This window comes from Sander vitreus, chromosome 21 (genome assembly GCF_031162955.1).
Source record: "Sander vitreus isolate 19-12246 chromosome 21, sanVit1, whole genome shotgun sequence".
Classification (NCBI taxonomy): Eukaryota; Metazoa; Chordata; class Actinopteri; order Perciformes; family Percidae; genus Sander; species Sander vitreus.
Genome location: NC_135875.1, coordinates 25,680,515 through 25,701,366, shown reverse-complemented (window position 1 = coordinate 25,701,366; position 20,852 = coordinate 25,680,515). Strand labels below are relative to the sequence as shown.

Genomic DNA, 20,852 nt, shown 5'->3' with positions numbered 1-20,852 from the left:
TCGTTATCTTGAAACTTTCATGATCTAAACATGGAATATTGTTTGTCTGTTTCCATACAACTATGCATTAAGAGTAATGCAACAGTTACTTATCATTTTGAGCAGTTGTATCAATTGACAGTTAGATCATTGTAATTAAATGAATAGACAATCATCTGAAATGTAATGTGTGAATTGACTTTTGAAATAGTAGTACTTTGATGTTGTGTCATATTGAACAGGTGATCTTTGTTAAATGAACAAATGATCTTTGGTTTATGCGTATTGTATCCAAGCAATTGAAAGAAGTGTTAGAGTTTTGAAAAATGGTTGTGAGTTTTGTGTCTAGAGTTTTGAAAAATGACGTCAAGGTTCTGAAATTAGTGCCAAAGTGATTGTAAAAAACTGTAATTTCCTTTACACAAATAAAGGCATTTGCTCCATAACAATGCAGAAAAGGCACAACTTCTTGCAGAAAAAGTCCCTAGAAAGCAGGAAATGAAGTGTTTGATATGCTCAAAATTTCAAGTTTGCTCAAAAATGGAGACCTCCCCCAACATTGAACCCAAAGTTACGCCCTTGCTTACAACAGTCATTCAAGTTTGTAGTTTTAAATGGGGGGTGTATTAGATGTTATGTAGAATTTCAAGTGTGTGTAGGTGTGAGTGTGTATGGTATGTTAGTGTAAAGGAACAGTAGGGGGAGTGTTAAAACAAAACAAAAAAAGATCAAAATGGTTGGGGGTGGGGAGGTGGGGGTGCAATACATGTACACACATATTATGGTAATGAAAGAGATAGAAAAACCAAGGGGGTCAGCTTCTCCTCGGACCGCGAACCTCCTATGGCGCCATTTTGATGCTAATAAGCCATCACCTCCCGTTAGCATCCCATTGACTGCCATTCATTTTGACGCCACTTTGAATGACTTTACATCTGAAGCGTTTAAAGACTATTTGTCCGTTGTTTATTTCTAAAGAAACACGACAATGTATAAAAGGCTCCATTACCTTGTATCTCACGTTATGGCTCCGTAGCAGATGTTTTTGTGGTTATGACACGATTGTGTCATAACCACGCGACTTACTGTCGCATAGTAGAGGAATTACCGTATAGTACAGGAGAAGCGTGCAGGCAGTTTCGTCTCACATTAGCTGTTTAAGTTTAATTACTAATGTTAACTAGCATTTTAGTTAGCAATAGTTATCCTGTGCCTATGTTATCTCCTTACATATACCTACGCTCTCCGTCTCTGCAAGATTGGGAATAATTGAGATTTCTCTTGGCATAGCTACTAGAAGACTTACAACTTTCAGATACGTTGCTCACGGCACATTTACGTCATCTCTCTCAGTTGGAGGCTGCTCAGTAATCAGCCATCACCGGAAAAGTGCTTCTAAAGGCCTTCACTGGTCTCCGTCCAGAGCAACGGGATCTGTTGGTCCATTCTTATATACTGTCTATGAGAAAAACACACTTATACACAAGAACACACAAAACAGAACAAAGAGAGGGGGACCTAGACCCAGTGTTTCCGTGTTCGGCTCATGGAATTAGCAAGGTAGCTAACTAGTCAGCCGCTAAATGAGTAAAATTGAATTTCTCAATGCTTCATACACACACTCTTGTCACAGCGTAGGAAAGCACATTCCTATCGCCAGAGTGAAAACTTTGCTCGGCTCATTTTCTGTAACCATGAAAGCATGGAGCAATTTGCAAGCTAAGCTAGTTAGCTAAAAATGATGCACTCATAATTCCGCATAGCATCCAATCATAAATCTCCTTGGTGTGGAGTTTTCGAGTCCTGGACTCGAGTGCGACTCAAGTCGCTATTCTCTGGACTTGTGACTCGTCTTCGACTCAAACTCAGGCGATAGTGACTCGAGTCGGACTAGACTCAGACAGATCTTTGGTGACCTGGACTTGGACTCGGACTCGAACACTGCGGACTTGAGACTTGACTCGGGACTCGACAGTTGGTGACTCGACTAACACTGGGTGCCAGTCAGCACTACAGTGGCAGCCGTTATTTGCCCCATATCTCTTTTCTGTCTAGTTTTCTAGTCTACTGTGAGCTCTCTATGGAGGTGTGCCAGGCTGACACTACGTTACAGAGAGCGATGGGAATCTGGGCAAAAAAGTCGCTAACACAATGGCTTAAGTTGCAAAACGTGAAGGTGCTTTTATTTACAAAAAAAAAGAAGTGGTGAAACAGCGCAGGACGTCCAGAGCAAAAAAAACATAAACAAAAAAAATATCTTTTTACACAAGGTTTTCACTAGCAAAATTCACATCACCTGTCTGGATTGTAGTCACCCTCAGACTGAACCTCCCATGCTTCTTCTTCTTCGTCAACCAGCTTATTGGTATTTAGGACAATACATAATTACATGCTCTATGGTCTCTTGACTATTGCAATATTCACACATTCCATCAACATGCTTTTTCATTATAAATAATGTTCCATTTAATCCTGTATGTCCTAGCCTCATTCTGGACACCACATCTTCTTCATGCTTACTTCTGTATGTATTCTTGCTCTTCCCCACTTTTCCTTGAATTCTATACAGGTATCTCCCAGACTGTTCATTATCCCACAAAAACTGCCATTTTTCATTTGTTTTAGCTTTAATTATACTTTTGACTTCAGCTTTAATGTATTTAATATCCATCTCTATATCAGGCAGCTCTGCTGCTTTCTTCGCACACTTATCTGCCAATTCATTACCTCCTACACCTATATGAGCTGGTACCCATATAAATGTAGTACTAATACCTGACTTAATCAGATTGTTAGCTAGTTGCATTATTTCATACACTATGTCCTGTCTAGACTCAGAGTGAAGAAACTTAAGGCTTGTCGAAGCTGAGCTGGAGTCTGAGGCAATCACAGCTTGCTCAGGTCTATTGCTCTCTACCCACATCAAGGCCATCCATATTGCTAACAGTTCTGCTGTGTATACAGCTAAATCATCATTAATTCTTTTAGCAGATTCAATGTTTAATTGAGGGATAACATAAGCAATTCCCATTTTCGTATCCGTCTTCTTAGATGCATCAGTATATATAATGACTCCTTCTTTATATTTCCTTGAAATGTATCTCTGTACCCTGTAATGATCCACTTCATTAACCTCCTTTTCCTCCAATAAGCCTAAGTCAACTGGAACCTCTGACAAAAGCAAAGGAGGAACAACTGGATAAACCACTGAAGGACTTATTGCCAGGTCATTATTACCTTCTGCCTTATTGTCCATACAAAACTTTTAATTAGGTCATTCTCTCTTTCTTGACATTGCCATAGAACTGACTGACTCAAATGTTTGTCACCATGACCCCTCAAATTCGCCCAGTATAAAAGAGACAACTGGTCTCTTCTAAGATGGAGAGGCATCTCCCCCATCTCTACCTGAACTGCTGCCACTGGAGTGGTCTTAATTGCCCCACAGCATAGCCTCAAACCTTGATTTTGAATTACATCTAACTTCTTTAATTATGTTTTAGCAGCTGACCCATACACTATACACCCATAATCAAATACCGATCTCATCAGCCCTGTATAAATGGATTTCAAAGCAGGTCTACTTGCACCCCATTCTATTCAGTTTTTTGTCAAACCAAATACCCAAATATTTGAAGAATTCCACTCGTTCTAATTCTGCTCCAGATAATTTGATTTTCACATTCATACTTATTTTCTTCCTAGAGAAGAATAAAGTCTTTGTTTTGTCTATAGAGAACCTAAATGAACATCCCATTGAACGGCCCATTCTTGGACTTTGTTTACTGCCTGCTGCATCTTATCCACTACAAAATCTATATTTCTTCCCTTTTTCCACATTGCTCCATCATCTGCAAACAATGCTACCCCAACTGAATTTTGTATATCCTTAAAAATATCATCAATCATTATTGAAAATAATAGTGGACTGATAATGCTCCCTTGTGGGACACCATTTCCCACACTATAGCTCTTACTTAGTTCCCCATTCATTTTCACTTGAATTGTTCTTTCAGATAAAAACCCTTTTATCCACTGGAACATCCTTCCCTTTATTCCCAATATTCTTAACTTAATCAGCATACCATCTTTCCACAACATATCATATGCCTTTTCAATATCAAAAAATACTGCCACTACAGATCCTTTATTCACCTGAGCCTTCCTTATTGTATCTTCTAGGTATACAGTGGGATCCATGGTACCTCTACCTTTCCTGAAACCACTTTGATAATTTTGCATTAAGGCTTTATGTTCCATCCAATATGTAAGCCTGTCATTTATCATCCTCTCCATAGTTTTCCCCATCTGTGACGTTAAAGCAATCGGCCTATAGTTATTCGCTATTTGATGATCTTTCCCAGGTTTCCTAATAGGAATGATTATAGATTCCTTCCAGGTTCTAGGAATGCAACTATTTATCCATACTTTATTATACATACTCAACAACACATCCTTCCCCTTATCACTTAAGTTCTCCAACATGGAATAACAGATGTTATCTTTCCCTGGAGATGACTTACCTAATTTCCTCAATGTCTTATTGAGTTCAGACTTTGTAAATAATACATCCAACACACCTCCTCCACTATCCTCATTGTCAAACACATACTGATATTTTTTAACTGTTCCTTCTCTACCTCTCTTTTCTTCATGATGTAAATGTCCTGTGCTGTGCACTTTGGCTAATGTTTTTGCCATAACCTCTACTTTTTCCTTACTACTAGTGATAGTTCTTTGCCCCTCAATCAGCATTGGATATCCAAATTCCCTTCCATTCCCTTTCATTTTTTTAAACATGTTCCAAATTTTCTCCACTGGAGTAGTTCTACCAATAGAATCACAGAACTGTTTCCAGTGATCTTTTTTTGCTTGTCTTATTGTTTTTCTGACTATTGCCTGAGATCTTTATATCAAATTAAATTCTGAAAATGATGTGTTCTCTTTAACTCTTTAAATGCTCTATTTCTATCTTTTCGACCACCATGGTACTATTTTATTTAATGTCTTAGGCTTAGTTATTGGAATAGAAACTCCTGCTGCAACAATTATACCACTGCTAATTTCACAACATCATTTCTCGATATCATGATTATTATCAATAGATATCAATAATTCATCACTAACTTCTCTATATTTATCCCAATCTGCTTTATCTAAAATCCATCTCTCTTCTCTTACTTCATGTTCCTTTCTCAATTCCACTCCTATCTGAATTCTAATAGGATAGTGATCACTTCCTACTGTATTTTCCCTCAATACCTCCCAAGTACATGTAACCACAACTGTTTTTGTGACAATAGAAAGATCTATTGCCATCTCTGTACCCCTTGCCACGTCTATTCTGGTACCAGAACCATCATTCAGACACACCATCTCTTTCTCTTCCATAAATATTTCAATTACATTTCCATTAACATCATCCCTCTCTCCCCATAATGTACTATGTGCATTAAAATCCCCACACCAAACAATTCTCCCTGTCAAATCCTTCCAAATGTCCTCCAGATGTCTCATCTCCATTTGCCTGCATGGATTATAAACGTTTATAATTGTCACCTTATCCTCACTTGACCTTACTTCTGTAACTATGTACTCCAAGTCATTCCCTGTCCTTATCTCCCTATACTGAAGTCCCCTTTGTATAAAAATTACAACTCCTCCTCCTTTACCTATTTCCCTATCCCTTCTTATAGAATTATACCCCTTTATTACAAAATCCAACATAGGCACTAGCCATGTTTCCTGTACACAAATTATATTAGGTTTGTCTTTGAAACTGTCAACATATTTCTTGAATTTTTGACCGTTTGCAATTAAACTCCTAGCATTCCACTGGAGTATCATTAAAACCATTATGTATCCCCAACCCATGTCTGAGATTGTTGTGCTTCATCATTAAGAATGTCTCTTACTCTTTCCCAAGGCATTCCCTTTGCATCCAAGTATTTTTCGGCAGACTTAACAATTATTTGAATTCTTTCAGTTCTACTACTGGTCTGTGCCGAAGATCTCAGCCATGAAGAGCACAAAAATCACCTTTACTCACAATCAATGTCTCTACTTTCAATTTATCACACTTTGCACATTCCCCTACAACTTTAGTCCTAGTCTTTATTGCCTCTACCGGCACACCTTTTGGGACTTTCTTAGTTGCCTCCACAAAGGAAACACCTTGGACTACTTTAACTCGCTGTACCTCCTGCATTCTTTTGTTAGTCTCACATCCACCATATGCTGCGCTATGTTCTCCTCCACAATTACAACATTTTGGTTTTGTCCCCTCTTCACATTTTCCGTATTCGTGCTCACCACTGCATTTGCTACATCTTTGTTTTCCCTTGCATATCGCAGCTACATGCCCATATCTTTGGCATTTCAAAACACTGCAGCGGTGGAGGGATGTAAACCCTGACATCATAACTCATGTAGCCAATTAAGACTCTTTCTGGGAGTTTCTCTTCCTCAAAAGTTAACAAGACTGAAAGACTGTCACACATATTTCCATTCCATCTTGTCTTTAGTCGTTTTGCTTCCCGTTTTTGCTTGTTTATTCCTTCTTTCACTGAATCCACTGACTCACTTAGAGGAATCCCTGAGATTAAACCCCTAACAAGCTTCTTGTCAAACGCCATTGAACACTTCACTCGCTGTCCATTTAGTTTATTTATCTTTATTGCTTTCTGTTGTTGTTCCACATTTCTACATATTACCAGTAAAGAACCATTTCTCAATTTTTTTAGCACTCCTTACCTCCCCAATATCTTTATGTAGAGCTTTGGATAGTAGGATTGGACTCCACTTATCAAAAGTAGTCCCCTCTTGCAACAGTTTGATAAATACCTTGAACTCATCTTCACTCCTTTTCACCGTAGTTATTCACTTATCACTGTCACTATCATCCGACTTATCCCTATCCTTATTTTTGCGGTTTTTTTTTAACTACTTTCCACTCTTCCACATTCCCGCGTCCAACATCCATCTCCCCATCCTAACTTCCTGATCCGTCACTTCCTAACCCCTGACCATTCACAGTCCAGTTGTTGCCAACCGCCTGAAGCTCACGGTCAACAGACAAACGTCTACGCTCCTTTCCTCCAGAGGCGGCCATCGCTCCCCTCCCTCTCCTCAACCGCCAACCCCCATGCTTAGCTGGCCAGAGGCTTATATATGTTAAGCCCCCTCCTACTAGACCAACCAACTCTTAATTGTTTCAATTATCTCTCAATTATGTTACCATTTACACATTTAGAATTCCACTGCTAGTTTCTACAATAAACAAATAACAGACTCTTGAAAAAAAAAATCATTTTCCACTCATCTTACTTTAGAAAACACCGAAACTTACACACATTTTCAACTAAAAATCTACCCTCACCTATGACCCAGATAAATGGTATCTTCCACCATCAGCAGGCCTGTGTATGATTGCATCAGCTCTGGTTCAGACCCAGGGACTGGAGAGGAGAAAGAGTTCGAAGTAATGGTTAAGTTACATAGTTTGTTGAAAAAAAGAAATGACTGAAGTGAATAAACTGACCTGACTAAACTAAACCAATGTAATGTGGTATTTTTGGTAACAGTTTTACTGAATGATATGTATAAAAGTGTGACTGCAAATTAATTGTCTGGGTTCTTGGTGACCTGAGTAGGTTTACCATGTGCCATCCAAAAGTGACAGGGCCTTTGTCACACACTATAATCTGTCAGCGGTCCCAGTTAAACACAGAGACAAGTGTTATTTTCATTTGCTTTACTTCGGACTTTACTTGTGCAGTATTATCACACATAAGCAGTGATTGAAGAAATGTTCAGACCATTTAAATACAAATAGCATTATAACAATGTAAACGTACTCCATTACATAGAAAACTCCTGAAATCAAGATTTTAATTAAGTAAAAGTAAGCGTGTCATCAGAGTCATCCAGGCTAAACCGTAGCCTGTAAAAAAAATACAGTCCTAGGTTAAAACGTAGCGGCTACTTAATGATGTATGACAGCTAACAATTTTTTTTTTAATAGCTATTACATTATTTTAATTATATAATTACTGAGTTGTTGTCTCCAATGACGGAGGGTCATGAATTGGTAGCTAGCTACAGTAAAGATATGAGGTTTCCTATTTCAAAATAGAACCATAAACATTCTTACACCCAATCTAGTCTCAGCCAATCAGAGGACAGAGTACTCTAGCACTGTCCAATTACAAAACACTTCTTCCAGGCAGAACGCTCCCCAACATGGCTGCTGTTGCTGCTGTACAGTAAAGGCTCAGAAGTGCATTTATATTCGAAAGAAAAACATTATTTTCAAAAAGGATATCAATAACGACCTAAAAAATTACGAGGTGAGTTTGCAGACTCATTAATACTTTACATCGACAGGCTGTGTTGTTCTAGCGAATATTGCTGCAGTGTTAGTCCAGTTTGGTCGAAGCCTCCACTCTGTTAACGTTAGCAAAGCTATGCCTTTGACATCTAGCTATGGAAGAGGACGTAACGTTAGCAGAAATGCCAGCTATTGCTTCTCTTGTAATTTCACTCAGTCGTTCACAAAAAAACATAACGTAATTAGTGGGCAGTAGTTTGAGCAATTGAAGTTTTGTTATTTTTGTTCTAATGCTTTAACATTATTTACACTTGGATGCGACATTTCCACATGTAACACCTGCATGATATCAGCTAACGTTATTCATTTAAAGTTGACGTGTTTAAGGCAATTTCTACTCTTTATTTCAGAACTGTGACTTTTATTTTATGTCCAAGCGGCCTGTAGGGAGGAAAACAAAGTAATTTAAAACCGTTGAGCTCGGCTGACACGGATTAGCTTGCTAAATTTAGCTGGTAGTAGTTAGACCTATTCGCGACTGCATCTCACCCACGCAGTAAGGTTTATTTGGGTGACAGTTGTAAACATGGCTAACGTTAGTAGTACCAAAGTACCTAAACGTTTGTTGTCTGAACTGGAGACGCCTGCTGTGGCACCACACAGTTACCGGAGTTCGACAATTCCAGGTAAAGACCATAATAAGCATCCCGAACACGAACTTCTGCCATTTCTTGTCAAACAGTGAGCATGTCACTAAAGTTTACTTTTCAAACCTTGGTTGCACCTTTTTTCTGAAGACATTTTAACAGGTCATAGATAAAAAGCGCCTTAATTAATAAAATGAATGATAGCTAAATTCCATTTATCTGCTTTAATTTGAGGCTCACTGTCCCACTGTCGTGTCTTACTGGGACCCTTGCATCCTGTTTGACTGTGCTTGCATTACCTACACTTCTACCCTTCATTAGGACTGTTTTGGTGTTTAATGTTACTCGAACAGTCTCACTTAGTCAGTACATTCTCGCCTCTCACCTTTCAGTCTGTCTGTCTGTTTTCCTCTTCTGTTTGGCTGAGCACTGTCACCTCTTTGCCAATGGAGACTGCTGACTCTCGAGTTCAGTGGGTTTTTGTGCCGGACGAAGCTGCTTATGTGGTCAGAGTGAGAGCAGTTGGTCTGCTTTTCAATAGAGCTATTATGCCAACATCTGTGGGCTCTCGCTGTAGCCCCGACACCATGCAACATGACAGCATTGAAGCTAACTAAGCAGCTTAAATTAATGTGGAAATAGTAAAGCCTGCCAGCCATGCTGGGATTTCACAACCAATGTCTTAATATTGCAATGTAGACCAGGTTCAATGTAGATCCAGGGTTTCCTCCAGTGTATTGTAAGCCTGGTGGCCCACCGGGCCTACGTTGCCCCCCACCAGGCCTAAGCAACTGGGAATATAAAAAAAAACTTAGACATAGTCATATTTTCAAATCTCTAGTTAGCTTTTAGCTCTGGCTTAATGTAGGGCCCTTTTCATGTCTGTCTTATAGCTTTTTAAAATTCTCAATTTTCACGATTTTTCATCATTTTTCACTTCATTTCATCAATGATTCTGTTATCACCGAAACTATTGAGCTCTACAATAATGCTGCCACTAGGCTGTGACTGTCGAGAGAAAAATAGACCCCTACCGCCAGGCTATACAACTTCTCTGGGAGAAACCCTGAGGTCAATGTAGGTAGCATTCCAATTACAGTACTTGTACCAGACCTGTTGTGATTTGTCATTTTTCTACAGGCCTCTACATGAATGTTATGAAGAGGATCCCTGTGCAGCACCTGAGCAACAGTTAACCCGCCAAACAAAACCCCCACAGTTCCTTGCTTCTCTCTGCTGGTCCCTGCAGGTGTGGGCGTGCCTCCTGTCACACTGGCAGAGGAGGTGGGGCAGGAGGTGTTGCCAGGTGGAGGACCAAGGCTGCACCCTTCTGCCATCTCCATTTTCCTCCATCTATATCTGAATTACTTCATCTGCAGCTTCTACAGGCAGCGAGCCGAGAGGGATCCGGCCGAGAGCCTCCAGTGTGCGGTGTCCAGATTTAGACATTGCAGAGCGGCACTGACGGGGCTCCGGCAGGTGGTTTTGGCTGGTTGAGGAGCAGAGCATGTTGAGTGGTTGCGGTTGCCATGGAACAGCAGGATAAGAAGCAGGTGAGTTCGGCACCTGCCTATGCTATCCAACTGTCCCTGAGGCGGAGAGTTGTTTACTGAACGGATAGGGCCACCGAGAGACTGCCCTGGAGAGAGTGTTTAGCTAAGTCTCCTAGCGTCAGTTTTTTTGTGGTTCTCTCCAGGGAACAACACGCATAAATTGAATTGCTCTTAAAAGAGCAGAGGTGTTTACAGAAATATTGCTTAAAGGCCCCTATACACTGCGATTTGGGGCTGTCTCAGACCAGCAGTGACAATCATGAGAGTAGAGCTGCAGCAATAAGTCAATCGAGCGAGGGGCGACCTCTAGCTCACCTAGTTAAGTGTGCGCCCCATGTAGGCTGAGTCCTTTGCAGTGGCCCGGGTTCGAATCCGACCTGTGGCGTTTTTGCTGCTTGTCATCCCCTCTCTTTCTCTCCCCCCTTTCCTGTCTATCCACTGTCACTGTCGAATAAAGGAAAAAGCCCCAAAAAAAGTTTAGTTAATTTTTCAACATCCACTGATTTCAGCTTTGTTCATTGTCATATGTGACATTAAATTGAATCCTGTAAGGTTTTGGACTGTGAGACATCGCTTTGAGCTCCTAAAAAATGTTGAATGGCATTTTTAAAAATATTTTTTTAATATTTCATAAGATTAGCAATTAATTTAGGATGAACTAATGAAAATGATGGTTAGTTGCAGCCTTACATGAGATAAATAATGGTAAAATCTTTAGTTGTCAATCTAAATAGGTGGTCCTAGATTACACTGTGAGACGCATACACTAACAAACATTTAGTTGCTTTCAAGAGAGGTTTTGAACAAGCTAGGTCGTAAGAACGTCTGAAGGCAAAACTGTTTATAGCTGTCCTAAATACCCACACTCGAAAGCAGGGCATAAAGTCTGATAAAGCTTTTTGACAATCTCTTTTCGAAGGCATTCATGGTGTCGTCAGACACAGTCCCCTTTACTCTACCATCAGAAAGAAGTTTTCAGATGCTGCAAGATGATCCAAAAAGCCCTCGTTTCTGTAATGTAGTGCTGGGCTGTATCACCAAAAACTTTTATCATGGTATATTTTAAGATTCTGGCGGTTTCACGGTATATCCCTATGGATAGTTGGAGTAATCATTTTGCATTTTTACCATTTTCACTTTCCAAATAACTTTGGCTTAGCTTGGGCCTTGTCTAGAATAGGTCTGATTATCTTCGGTAAAGCACAGTGTTATCATAACCAATAGAAACAAAAGCCAAACAATCTAAAATAAGATCCAAGCTGAAATGAACCACAATCCTAATAATGCACACAGTAAAATGTTCCATATTGCCAGTTCAAAGGAAATTTAAGGGCTACAGCATAGATATAAAACAATTGTATTATGGGCTACACTGCCTCATGATTTGCTGTTTGTTTTTTTTTGGAGGGGGGGGGTCCACATTGTAAAACACAGCATCACTTCACATTTTCCCTTATTCACTATCTCACCTGAACTCTCATTGATTCTTTTCTCATTGAATCTCATTTGATCATTTTCGGTCATTTTAGTTAAACCATCTGAACGGTCAAATGATCAAGATAAGATAGACTTTATTAATCCCACACTGGGGAAATTCCTTTGTTACAGCAGCTCAAAAGAAACATTCACACACATCAGAATAACACAAATACACATTAAGTAGACATAGGAAAAAATACAGAAAGTATTGTAAGAATTTGTTATAATAACAATAGTAATAGTACAAACGTATGTACACTATAAACACCATTACATAAAAAGTCAGTCTATATACACAGATGAGTAAGGTGCGGATGAAATGAATTGATTAAGTTAAATATGTGTAGGATGGGCCTTTCACTGGCAGTAGGAATGAAAACGTGACTCGAGAGAGGCACACACACACACTCACACTCACTAATGTTTTTAAAATCCAGTCGGCGTAAGACGAATGATGCCAGTTAATTGCATTGCGATTGTTTGAGAGTTGCTTTTGGTGTAGGCAAGTTCAGCACATCGTCTCTTTCTTCAAATCACTGCCTTTCTTGGCGAACTGAAATTTGAATTTGACTCACTATGTGTAAGGCAATGTAAACTACATGGCTATATCTGTTATAGCTAATTATTAACGAGAAAGATTATTCTTAATGGTGTTGGATGTAGCGCTCCTGTAGCAGGTTTTGTGATTTCAGTTTCCGTTTGGATGACTCGCACAAACCGCGTTCGCAGTCTGAGTGCTTAGCAGCCCGTCAAGCAGCGCAGCAGAGAGGAAAGACGGAGAGGCCTAGGACTGGCTACGGAATTTGATACTTTTTAGACACCGACCGTATTGCCTCCTTAGCATCGAGTGTCGAAAAATGCCTCGTCCTTTAATGCCCAATTTCAATACCTAGCGAGAAAATCTCAACAGCGTCAATAAACGCGCAGCATGCTTCTACCAAGATCGAATAATGCTTGTGATTGGCTGTCTAACGTTACACGTCGTAGAGACACGCGGGGAAAACTTTACTTTACTGTTACGCACAGAGACGGGGCTCACGTAGGAGGAGCTGGAAAAAAAGGTTTGTGCCGTAACGTGTAATAAAGAGAAAAAATAAATAATCATTTGTGAGAAAATGTGATTTATTTTCGTTAAAATGGATTTTATGAAATTGGTATCGAACCGGTATTGAAGTCACGGTATTGGTATCAGTACCGGTATCGAAATTCTTTGAATGATACCCAGCCCTAGACAGGCCAATACAGACGTGCATCATAAGCTCACTGGGAACAAAATGCCTGCATATTATATTATTATATATATATATATATATATATATAATATATACATAATTAATTCATATCAGTTTTTATATTGTTAATGCCAATTCGGTAGACATCGCCCAACCCTACAATGCATCTCTACATCATTGCTGCCACACTAAGCTTGTAGTAGTGGAAAATAGGGAGCATAGCATAAACAGGGTTGTGCAGGCCAGGTTGGCATTGTTACTTGCATCAAAAGAGCCCCCACCCCACTATGTCTGGCCCCCCCTCCCCCTTCTCTCTGTAGTCAGGGTTTTGTTGCATAGTTTCCCAGCCAGCTGCTGAACTGAGTTGAACTGAATGAGGCTCAGTCCCTGCCAGAGAGCCACCCAGACTTGGTGCTTTTGAATTAAAGCCCAGCTGGCAGGGCTCTGTTGTCTGCAGCCCAGTGACGAGGGAAATTTGGGGTGAGGTTTTGCAGCATCTCCAGCTCCCTCCCGACAGTAGACATGAGCAGGCTCCAGTTTGGACTTTATTCACGTCCGGAGAAGTAATTCCTGGAATGTAATGATTCGCGTCACGTAGCGCGGCCGTCGTTGGATATTGCCCTTGTAGCCCAGCAGCAGTAATAGAGATTTCAGTGAAGCAGAGCAGAGCTGTCATGGTGCTGACAATGGGAGAAGGGATCTTCCTCAGGAAGAAGAGCCTTGTAAGTTGTCTTGCTTGTTTCTGTCTGTCTTCTGTCTGTAGCTGAACACATTCTCCCCTGAGTGAAGACAAATGTAACAAGACTGTTAGTTGCCTCTTTGAGTGAATGGCTTTACTGTACTGTAGTTACAGTATTTTTAGTTATAGTAGTAGTGTTTGCATGTTGGCATAATGCTCTTGATTTGTTGGTGAGCACCCAAGGTTAATCATGATCCCTCCCAGGATATGGACATGCTCTGCTTTACTAAGGCTGTTAAGGCTCCTTGTGTCTCTGCGTCTGTCTGGAGGATTTTTGTTAAGGCTTCGTTATTGTGGGGAAATGGGAAGATATTTATAGCTTGACTGTGTGGGATGCAGAGCTTGAAAGCTGAACCCTGTGTGTATATGTGTGTGAGTTTTCATATTTGTGTATGTCTTTCCGTTTGCGTATGTGCAGGCCTTTGCAGACACACACATCCTCACAGTGACATGGTCAGTGGGAAAGGATGCTTTCCCACTGACATTAGATAAGGCTCTGTTTCCCTCTCTCTATTGCCAACATGTTTTTTTACGCCGTATAAAGTATTGTGAAGGTAATGCCATAAGTGTTGGAAAGAAAATCGCTTAAATAATCAGTCAGTTGTCAGAAAATGAATAGACAGCAATTTTTTATAAAAGAAATGTTTTCACATTCCTCTCCTAAAGGTGGAGATGTCTGTGCATTTGGGATTTAAACGTATCCCGGGCGAGCTTGATTAGGCATGTTACTAATGCGGAAATCAATTGCTGTCTAATATTGGGAACGTTTTCGACACAGCCCAGTGTTTCCCGCAGATTAGAAAGCAATTCGTGGCGAAGGTGGGGGGGTTGGCCCGTGTCAGACCTGGGGGGGGGGAAATACTTATTTTCGTAACAATCAAGTATCAAAAACTGAGGAGGACACGCTGTTGGATGCCGTCCTCCTCTCCTACTTCAATGCCTAACAAATCCATCTCTCTCTCTCCCTCACCCTGTCTTTCACTGGTTGAAGGCTGAAAATATTGAAAACAAATTAATAACATAACTAATTCCACTGGTGGGACTGTTGAGCTCTGTTTCAGACCGATACCTCCGGTTCAAGCTGCTCCTCATCCTCAACACGTGACTTTTTCAGTCGCGGAAAATACTTTTTCAATACTCATCTGGATTGAAGCAGCAAACATTCAGTGTAAGAGTAAAAAAATGACATGACATTATTTATAATACGTTTATTCACAGCTGCTACATATAGTGTTTTGACCTCGACAACCCAACTGCATTTTACCGCAAACTTGCGACTAGTTAACTTCCTAAAGCAGGCGCAATCGCTTGTTTGCTAAGTCGGGTCGGGACTCAACATTAACACACTGACAACGTTGTCTTCAGTGTGATTGTGTAAAGGTGTTCACGAGATGCCAACCTTTCGTGAACTTGTGAATTTCGCCAGCCGTCTTCTCCACAGACAGTGTTTTCATGGAGACAGACGCTGTGTGCACGGAGGGGAGGGGCTGTGTGTGTGTGACGGAGAGACGGAGGAGAGCAGGGAAAGGGAATGCAGCTGAACGAACACGCTGTGTGTTTTAAATAGCGTTAATATCGGTGTTGATTGTATGGCGCACCGCCACAAATTAGTCTATGTGTGGGAAACACTGCAGCTACGGGAAAGAAACCTGAAACCTCCAGCGCAGAGCTAAATGTCACTTCAGAGAGCGAAAACACCTTCATCATCATTCGTCATCTTAGCTGCCAGCCACTGCCAATTACAAGCTAACAAACACCATAAACAAACTAGAGAACGCAATTTCTGAAGGTATTGCTGAAAAAGCTGATGCTACACTGAATTGCTCGCTTGAATGTGTAAGAAGCAGCTGAAGAATCTGAATCCGCTGTGTTGAACTGAGAGAACATGCCTGATTTACTGCCGACAAAACCAGTGTATCTGTAGGTTAAACTATAAAAAATGGGTTGAATTCAGTTCACTCAAAATATCAAACAGTCTTAGAACTGATTGATTGCGTGCTGTAGGCAGTGATGGTAGTTATGAGATGAGTCGGTATGTGATATACACCTACATGTCACAGTATTGTGCTGCAGGATGCTGTTTAATTACTTTTCAGTCAGCACCATCAGTCCTGTAGCAAACAACGTCAGTGTAGCGTTGAATTTAAAGCCCAGTTCAGACCAAAGATTTGCGACGAGACGGGGAAACGTTTCAGCGGTCTGAACCGGCCCGTTTCAGAGCCACTCAAACCAGCTGATGGTTCCGCTGCGACTCAGCTGGTCGAGTCTCAGAGGCTGGTTTTAGAACGTAAGTTCTCTATTGGCTGTTTCAACAGCCAATAGAGAAGTCAGCTGGTAAAGTCAGCTATGAACTCTAGAAATAAAATGATCCACAATCCATTTCATTTTCATGTTAAAAACAGCTGGTCGAAATGGCAGAGTTTCAGACAGAGCCTCAAAGACCGCCCGAAAGCACGGTAATGTTATATGGTCAAGCGAGACTGAAGAGAGGGAGCGCCCAGCGGCGTTAGAACAAAGCGGTGAATCGGACAAATAAAACCAGTTTTTGCCGATTCATCACTGGAAATGCATCTGTAGCAAGCATCTCAATATCACTAACGTCATCCACATTCATGTTTAGATGAAACGAATGATATATCCAGCTACAAAAAAGCCTAAAAGTCGGAAGTTAGAACGGAAGTACAAAGAGTCGTTGCTATGGAGATGATACACCGTCTCGCCTCGTCTCATTGGTGTGACCCGGCAGCTTTCAGAACGCTGCAGACCGACGCGCTGCAAGAAGGTGCAAGTTTACACTCGTCCCGTCACGAGTCTTTGGTCTGAACTGGGCTTAAAATGAATGAAAGAAATCATTTCCAACATTCTTTTATTGAACAAATTGAACTAAATACAGGAGCCAGAACTAAAAAAAGAATGACCGTTGCATTTTAAAGTGCAGTTCTCAACTGATATTTCCTTTCAACTAACACAAGAAATCTCCGAGGGTCTTTTGCGATATGTTGCAGTGTTTATTGTGCCAGTTGATTAGGGGTGTAAGAAAAAATCAACACACTTGAGTATCGCCATATTTTATTTTGCAATAACGACGATTTTCAAAAATGCAATATTGATTTTTTTTTTTTTTTTTTACGTTAAAAAATATTCATGTAAGACAGTGGCTCACGTTTATGTTGTGTTTAAACCCCCTACTGCTAGATGGCTATGCTGAGACACACCACTAGTGTCCTTGCCTAACAGTGCCTAGCAGTGCCTGACTTTTTGCTAGAAGCTAACAACGTAGCTATGGCTGAACTTTTACTTTAGCATATAAACATCAGCTCACTAAGAACCTGGGAACCACAATCCCAAACTGGCAGTTTGATTTTCTGTGTACTGAATTCTTTACCTAAAGTAAACTTCGTTGACTTTTATGCACATTGTGTCTTTTTTTAAATATTAGTTTTTTTTAAATTATACTTAAAATAACTCCCAATATATCGCCTTACGCACAGTATCGAAATATATTGCAATATATTGAATCGTGACCCATGGTGATATCATATCGCCAGATTCTTGCCAATACACAGCCCTACAGTTGATATCACGATGACGATAAAAATTGTGCAGCCCTGCTATCTATCCATTTGACGCTGTTTATCTACATCCAGGTTGCGTTGAATTAAAAACTATTGTTCCATACTGCTCGGACGCAGGGATTGCATGTGATATAATAATGAATAATTCTGGGTCCTGTCATCATTACTGGTTTTCCACCATACTTTCATACAGCGGAACAGGTGATAAATTGCATTCAAAGTGGTATTAATATGTGGTCTTAATAACCCTGCAGAATCCTTGAATACAGACACAGCGCTCACCCATGTCATGCAAGGACAGCTTGTGTCAGTGGCCCAGCTCATATCATGATGATTTTATTTAGCAAAGTACTTGGCATTATCTTGTCAGCCAAATTTGCCTATGGCTCTTTTTTGTGTGGTGTCAGCCAAGGCTCTGAAAGTGTGTGTGTGTGTGTGTGTGTGTGTGTGTGTGTGTGTGTGTGTGTGTGTGTGTTTAGGAAGAGGATGCTGGGACTCTGGGCCTGTCGACAGCCCAGGCTCTTTTCAAACTCCGGGACCAGCTCAGCAGCCTGCTGGAGCAGCACCAAAGGGCCGCGCGCAGACGAGCCTCTGCACAGGTACACATCTGGTCTGCTCGTTTATGGAAAAAAAATAAAATAATAAATCATCATCACAAATCATTTTGGACCACATTGAAATCCCGATTCTTTAACACGATTACTCGTTGACTTTTGGAAAGATTTTGCATTTCTTAAACTTGAAAAACGGTTAAAACAAGTCAACAGTGAAAACAACTCTATCTGTGAAGTTTCATCCTTTTCCTGTTGAACTTTTTCAATTCCCCTTAAAATGAATAATAATGAATAAAAAATATATTCAAACGTTGGCCGAGTGAGTTTAGCCTTCGGGAGGGGCGAAAGTGTGCTTGTCATTCAGAACTCACGACAAAATAAGAGTTTTAATTGCAAAACTGAATGTGCAAAATAATAGTTTTTCTCGACTACATTGTTTTTGTGATCGAGCCGAAATCGTGATCAAAATTTGATCAATTGCACAGCCCTAGGACACATACACATGTATACACATTCATATCAGTGGTCTTCAATTAGGTACAGTCACTCCCTAAACTAAATCCTTTACCTGATCTAAAACTAATATTTATTATTATTAAACCTAAACCCAAATTAGCAAAGTGAGGAATGGCAAAATAAGAGTTTTGTCATCATGACCTACTTGTGAGGATGTTTGCTCCTCATGAATGTGAAAACACAAGACATACAGAAAGCTATGTGCTCCACATGGCCTAGATCCAATCCACTAATAGCAACACAGTTCCTTGGTCATTATTTAAAGCACCCCCTCCACTCCAAAATGTGATTTTTCTTATGTTTATGTCTGAACTTTACTATACCTGAATTGTAGCTGTGAAAAGTTTGTCACTAGAGAGGTGTTTTCACATTCCTCTTCTAAAGGTGGACATGTCTGTGCACTTCTCTGAAATCTGAGATTCAAACATATCCGGGGTGAGCTTGATGAGGTGCGTCACCAATCCATGAACCAATCGCTGTCTAATACTTAAAAGCCAGCAGAGAAACCTGAAACCTCCAGCGCAGAGCGGACTCTCAGCCACTGGCAGTTACAAGCTTACAAGCTAAAAAGTAACAACATTAAAGATGCTAACTACACTTACCATTCTGATACTGTTGTGCAATTTTAATGCACAACAGACTCCTCATCTGAGTGTGGGTCTGACGGCGGGGTTGAGACGCCCAAACTGTGGTTGCAGAACGTGAGCTCGTGGACCTGAGCAAGCGGGCTAACCGAGCAGGCGGCCATGTTGCAGGGCACCGCAACACTGCTATTCAGCCGCCCACTGTCTGAACCCAGCATGAGAGTCAAGGCTGAATCTTTACAATGTTTTCTAGTCATCTAGATGCACACTGCTCTTTTAACGGACAACCTGAGGTAGATGCTAGAATGTAGTAACCGAACGAGATTCAACCACGCATAAGCACGATGGGCGGGGCGAGGCCAGATCCAGAATCTCTCAAGATAAAGGGTAGATGTGCTTCCAGCCACTTTTCAGACTTTTATTTTACTTCTTATTTCGCTAAACCATGTTTAAAGGAACATGCCGACTTATTGGGACTTGTCTTATTCCCCGTATCCCCCAGAGTTAGATAAGTCCATACATACCCTTCTCATCTCCGTGCGTGTTGTAACTCTGTCTGACGCCCCCACCGCTAGCCTAGCTTAGCACAGATCCTTGAGGTAACCGGCTCCAACTAGCCTACTGCTCCCAATAAGTGACAAAATAACGCCAACATGTTCCTATTTACATGTTGTGATTTGTGTAGTCACAGCGTGTAACAAATAACAAGGTCACATGACACACAGCCATCTTCTAACCGTATACATACTGGGAACTATATTCTCAGAAAGATGAAGCACTGCTACTTCTGCTACTTGTGCCACTAAGTAGCAGAAGTAGCAGTGCTTTGCCTTCTGAGAATATAGTTCCCAGTATGTATACGGTTAGAAGATGGCTGTGTGTCATGTGACCTTGTTATTTGTTACACACTGTGACTACACAAATCACAACATGTAAATAGGAACATGTTGGTGTTATTTAGTCACTTATTGGGAGCAGTAGGCTAGTTGGAGCCAGTTACCTCCAGGATCTGTGCTAAGCTAGGCTAGCGGTGGGGGCGTCAGACAGAGTTACAACACACACGGAGATGAGAAGGGTATGTCTGGATTTATCTAACTCTGGGGGATACGGGGAATAAGACAAAGTCCCAATAAGTCGGCGTGTTCCTTTTAAGAATATATTGATCATAACAGAGTAGTTTTACATACTTTAAAATGTGTCTGAAATGGGTCGTTAAATATATCTGTCACATGTTAAAAGGCTTACATAACACACTGCATATTGTTTTGCTTATGCCTTGTTGATTTGTCATGTTTTTATAGGAACAGTGGGTGAATAGCTTCCTTTACCATGGCAACCGTCACTCCTGTCTCCATTGGCCAGGAGCTGCCCTCACTCTACTTGTGGTGCTGGGACTCTTTTGTTGCCATGGCAGCCAGCCAAAGGGCAGGTAGGTGCCCCTTTTTAGCTGAACCGTCCTGTTCTGGAACATCTATGATGATGATGTACGCGCAGCATCAATGAAAATGTTTGTACAGTCATTTATTATTTTGGTTAGGAAAGTCATATGCTTAGGTAATTATTAGAATGTTGAGAAGGCTACGTTATCCAACAGTCACACCAACATTGTTGTAAAAGTAAATTCTTTTCAGAGGACACTAGACGAAATCTGAAAATCTTGAAATT

General features: G+C 40.7%; 1 protein-coding gene across 2 annotated transcripts in view; it reads left to right on the top strand.

The window, feature by feature from the left end:
• The first annotated feature begins 8,208 nt into the window (after positions 1-8,208).
• tmem94 (transmembrane protein 94) overlaps positions 8,209-20,852 on the top strand; it is a 56,693-nt gene continuing 44,049 nt past the window's right edge. For both annotated transcript variants that reach the window (XM_078278442.1, XM_078278441.1), the window contains exons 1-4: positions 8,209-8,327; positions 10,096-10,508; positions 18,013-18,132; positions 20,489-20,616. In XM_078278442.1, coding sequence (XP_078134568.1) covers positions 10,485-10,508; positions 18,013-18,132; positions 20,489-20,616 — 272 coding nt within the window. In that variant the 5' untranslated portion in view covers positions 8,209-8,327; positions 10,096-10,484. The remainder of the gene's footprint in view (positions 8,328-10,095; positions 10,509-18,012; positions 18,133-20,488; positions 20,617-20,852) is intronic.